General features: G+C 41.1%; 1 protein-coding gene across 1 annotated transcript in view; it reads left to right on the top strand.

Moving 5' to 3' along the window:
• Window positions 1-1,599: 1,599 nt before the first annotated feature.
• The window catches only part of COL23A1 (collagen type XXIII alpha 1 chain), a 336,766-nt gene continuing 333,113 nt past the window's right edge, over window positions 1,600-5,252 (top strand). Inside the window, exons 1-2 of the mRNA XM_019505969.1 lie at window positions 1,600-1,605; window positions 3,472-3,541. Coding sequence (XP_019361514.1) covers window positions 1,600-1,605; window positions 3,472-3,541 — 76 coding nt within the window. The remainder of the gene's footprint in view (window positions 1,606-3,471; window positions 3,542-5,252) is intronic.

Here is a 5,252-nt window from a genome sequence, read left to right on the forward strand (position 1 = left end):
AGGGAAATCTGAGGGAGGGAATACTAATGATTTAAGACACTGGATTTGGACTTCCCTCTCTAACCATGGGGAAATCGCGTGTTCTCTTAACGCTTCACTTTCTTACCTTATCTATTTGGATTGTTAAGCCTTTGAGGTTGGTCTTGCCTGTGTGTAGTAGCTAGCCTGGTAGGACCCCAGTCTCAATTGTAGACTCTACTGCAATGCACATAAAATAAGATTATTTTTCCCCCCCACCCATCTCAAAGAGCTGTATGTGCCCAGGGAAAACCCTCAGGGACTTCATACACACCTTTGCAAACTTTGCCTTAGATGAGCAAGTCTGCTACTGTCCTCTTGGCTTTTATAATTAATCATGTTACGCATATGCAATGGTCTTCAACAACAGCAACAAAAAGATCAATAAATTCCTAGTATTACATACTCTAAAATATTTAGGCATGTGATCCAGATGTGGCCATAATTCCACTTGTTGTGTAGCAAAAGCTTGAATCCAAAGTGCATAGTTCTCATGCTGTAGTAAAAATGTTAATGCGAGGATTAAAGAAATATTTAGTTGTTGTAAACAAAGCAGGACAGTTTAATTCACAATGGATTTATTGTTCCTTATTAGCCAGACAGCGTTCAGATTAATCAGTTGTGTGAGTAGGGGAATTCATTGGGACTACTGGGTGCTCGCTTCAGAATTCAAAAAATGAGAATATCTTCCTTTAATCCCAGAGACCTGTAAGCCTCCTGAATGAGTTGGAAATGGGATAACTTTTATATTTTCCCTGGCAGCTTTATCATCCAGGGTAACTGGAAAATAGTGACTTATCTGCAGTATACACTTTGCATCCTGTGATTGTTGGAGAAATCAATCAATGGTTCGGGTAATTCTTCCCCCCCATCCCTAAAAGATATACCTTCCATCTCAGAACCTTCCCTCTAGGATTTCTTATGGTTTTATTCTGTGATAGTTTAAAACTCCTCCATCCTTTCTATTGCAGCTTATAAAGCAGTTCTCCAGTATGTCGTTCCAAGCAACTCAAAGATACTTCAACCAGTTATTGTTAGCACCTTGTGGGTGCTTTGGCTTGCGAGCAGCATAACATTCGAACAGATAGGACTATACAGTTAGAATTGCAACAGCCAGAAAGACCATCTGTGCCACTGGATATGGGGGACAGAAGTTAATTCACAAATTAGCCTGGTCTTGAATTGATCATAAACAGAGTCCTGGACTGGACAGCACTCAAACATGTAAGCATGCTGGATTTCCCCTCCCTGGACATGACCATGCTTGTGGGGCCTATGTCTATGGTTATTGCCTTCTTTCTTCTTAACGTGGTTTAAATGAGACAGAGCCAAAATGGCTTAGTCCTGAAGACCCTTACTTGGTTTGGTAGTCCCATTAGCCTCGCCCTTGTTAAGCCACTTTCAATGAGGATTTCCTCTCCAACGCTGTTGAGCAATGGAAGTCCCAGACTCAACTTTCGGTCTCCTTTTCTTCTCCCTTGTTTGGCTGACCTGTTTTCTGTGATGCACTGTTCTGCCAGTCTTTCTCAAAGCTGTTTTGGCCTGATGAATGCAGTAGTTAACAGTAGCTAACTTAGCAGAATGGAGGTATGTAATGAAAGATAGATGAGGCCCGGTGAGCTGCCGCTGCTTTGATTTTAAAGTGAACCAAAAAGACATCTATCCTCCAAGCATCTGCCACCAGTCAAGAATGCTCCTGTCTAGAAAAGTGAAGCTGGCTTGCTACCCCTCGCTCTGAAACTTGAGAACAGCCAGTCAAAGACCAGATCAACCCATCTGGCAACTGCTACCACAAGTTCTTCTTATGACAACTGGTTTTATTTGCTTCTGGTTGGTTACTTACTAGGAAAATGAGAAGGAATAGGCATGGAATATCTTTAAAGCTTTGGATCGGGCATGCTGGGCAGTCAGGATTATGTGCAAGGCAGCAGCTTGCCCTGATGATGAAGGATAATTGTGTTGCATCTCTAGACTGAACTATGTGGACAATAGGATTTTTTCCCCACTGGTCAAAATGGTTAGAAATGTTAAGGGCACTCCGTTGATTTTTGTCAGATGTCAAAGGATTTTTGAGCATGCTGTTTGTCTTGTTGCATATCTATCTCTTTTTTTCATGGTGTGCCTTTTCCTCCCACTTTAAATTAACGGCAGGAGTGGAATGGCCTGATTCAGAGCCTATTGAAATCAATGGGGAACCTCTTTGGTGGCTTTGCAGGGCTTTGTTTTCGTTTTAGATTGCTACAGGATAATGTTTACAGACCTTATAGGTGTGATTACTCCAGTGATCCTGTTTTTCTAACAGATAACATAATGCTGTTGTAAACTATTTGAAAACAAGGCAGGAGCACAGATGCTTTGCCTTTTTTTTTAAAAAAAAAAAAAAAAAAAAAAGGAAAAAAATTTGTGCCCTTGCTTTTTTTTAAAAAAAAAAAAAAAAAAAAAAAGGAAAAAAATTGCATTGTAATGTCTGACCCTTGATCCTCAGCTATACAGAGTGGTGTTTGGGGAGAACCACTTCAAAACCTGAGCATTTTCATTCCTCTTTCGAATTGTTACAGCGTGTCCCCAAAACAACAGAACCTATATATAGTGAATCAAAAACAAATGATTTTACAGATAATGTGGGTTTGCAAATACAAAAAGCATTCGTGTAATGTCGCATCTGTGCTGCTGCCATGGATTTATTAAGATGAGTTCCCTGGGTCATTTCACTTCCCTGGAAATACTTTGATTCACACTGTGTGTGACAAACCAGAGGAGAACATTTTGTCCAGCTATTCCCAGAAGGGAAAGCTCGTGTATCCATATTTTGCTGATGCCTACTGAAGGGGAGAAATAAATAATGGCTAATTAAAAAAAAAAAAAGTCTTACACACTGTAGAAGGCAAGGGATCTTGTATTGGTCCTCCTTTGATTGGTTTAGAAAAAGACAAAAAAGTATCCTTCTGGGTGGCATGCTCTGCCTCCTATGACATCCTACACCTCAGTCCAGGCTTAGCAAACAGGTCTCTTTTGAAGCACGTGTCGGGATAGAAGAGGTGCTAAAACTTGAGCAGCACAGTAGACATCTTTTGAGCTGAGAGCATCAGGCACACAGTTTGATGGCACAGCACTATTAGCTGCTTCTTGAGTACTTATCAAGGGCTTGCGATAGCAATCTGTCATGCCAAGTAACTTCTTCCTTGGAAATTAAAGCAGTTATTTGCTGGAAGACGTGGTAGGATGTTGTTACCTTGGGTAACTGGTGGCAGGGTCTGGCAGCCTGGAGATTTTCACGAACCTTTTGTGACATTTTAGCAGAAGCTATTATTAAACTCTCCCGAAGAAAAGAGGATGAAGTTTGTATACAACACGCAGGGAATTTGTGTTCTGGTTTTGTCGTCCGTCCACGTGCAGCCAATATAAATTCAGTCTTTAACTATCTATCATTTTTTTTTCTCCCCTTGCAAACAGAAAATGGGTGAAGGACTAGCCAAGTTACGGACAGCGCGAGAAGCTCCATCTGACTGCGTATGCCCACCAGGTATGTAGAACGGTGCTGTTTTATTTGTGCCACTTCCAAGGTCTGGCTGTCTGTAAATTAAGTCCTTTTTTCCTGGGTTAATTATGCCCACAAGCCTTTCTTTTAGCTGCTACTTTGTATTTAGTGGAATGTGCCGAAGAGTTTAGAACTCCCTAGGTGAAGCGCCCTTTTCTGATCAGCGGAACTTTTTTCCCCATTGTCTTGCATTGACCTATTTACATGAAAAAGGAGTACAGGGCTAGAGGGGGGAGGCATATGCACTATTAAATAACCTTTTCGCTCTAATAGAGTCACTGAGCTGCATGCCCTGAATAGTTTGCTGAATAGTGGTATTTAAGTGGCATCAATATCTCTGCAGCTGAAATGTGTGTGATAATTGAAAGCTCTTGCACTCCTCCTTGTAGGCTGGTCGAGCTGCTTCTCCGGCTTGCTGCGCTGCATGAAAGCTGTCACTGACTACTTAAATTCCATTACACAGTTTAATGAACTTCCTAAACCGTCGGGACTTCCTGCTCTGCTTTGCCAGGGCACGCTCCTTGGAAACAGTCAACATCTTCAATTAGTTTGTGTGGGAAATTCATTTACACAATACATCCTGAAGGCTCTGCTTGTATTAGTAATAGTAAGGAGTTTAAATTACTTGCACTCTGGTGTATTTCTTTTTCTTTTTGCACAGATGGAAAGATATGTGAGTTCATGTTTGTACAAGACTGTGACGTTGCAAAATGCATAGAAGTGCTAATATTTAAAAAAACATTTATAGTCAGTAGTGACTAAATAATCCTTAAAACAATATAGACTGCATGCTCCATGTGGAGTTGTCTGTACACCATGTGCAGACAAAGAATATTTTCAGCATTTGAGATTAAAAGCGTCCAGATGAATCACTCTCCGTCGTGTACAGAAACCAAAGTCACCTAAGTGGCATTGATTAAGACAAAGTTATTTTGGTACACAAAGTGTAGTGTTACAACATTTGGAAGCATAATAGACAAAAAAGCACGCTGGGATTGTCCTTGTTTGCCGGACATGAGACCTATCCGAGCCTGGCTCACAGCATTACTCTTTACTCATGAGACAAAAATGAGGGATTTTTCCTTTGATCTTAAGCCTTGAAATTCTGCATAATAGTCTTAAATATTTCAATGATGGCTCTTCTACATGCACTAACGCAATTGTAGTAATTTTATTTAACTTATTTGCTTGCGGTTAGCTAATGTGAGCGATCTTTATGCTCCAAGTCTGGACTGATTGTCTTACAACCAAACTAGATTAGCTGAGACACAAATCAGGGTTACTTTAACCCATGTTAGAATGTCAGTCAAAGTCTGGAAACAAGACCCATTTTTCTCATGCACATCTTAGCTCCAGGGGGAGAAAATTAACTTTGCTTCCTCGGAGTTTCCAACTAACAAGAAATGGCCCGCTGGTCTTTGTTTCTGCTCTAGGACTGGACAGAATATAGCCTGGAGTCCCAGTTCAGCAAAGCAAATGGGCTCTGGGGACATATGGCTCAGGGAAGGATCAGACTCTTTGGCTAAGTACAGACGGTCAAGAAGCCTGAGGCTGAATCAATTTAATTTTTGCAGGTTAGTCTAAGCTGTGTAGATTGAACTGATAAGCAAGTGAACAGACATTCACTTTTGATTCTGGAAATGCAGCCACATGCCTGCAGTGACCCAGGCAAGAAGCTGGGTGGGGGGGGGGCTAG

Source organism: Gavialis gangeticus, unplaced genomic scaffold (genome assembly GCF_001723915.1).
Source record: "Gavialis gangeticus isolate Ggan-Ray unplaced genomic scaffold, GavGan_comp1, whole genome shotgun sequence".
In the NCBI taxonomy this organism is placed as follows: domain Eukaryota; kingdom Metazoa; phylum Chordata; order Crocodylia; family Gavialidae; genus Gavialis; species Gavialis gangeticus.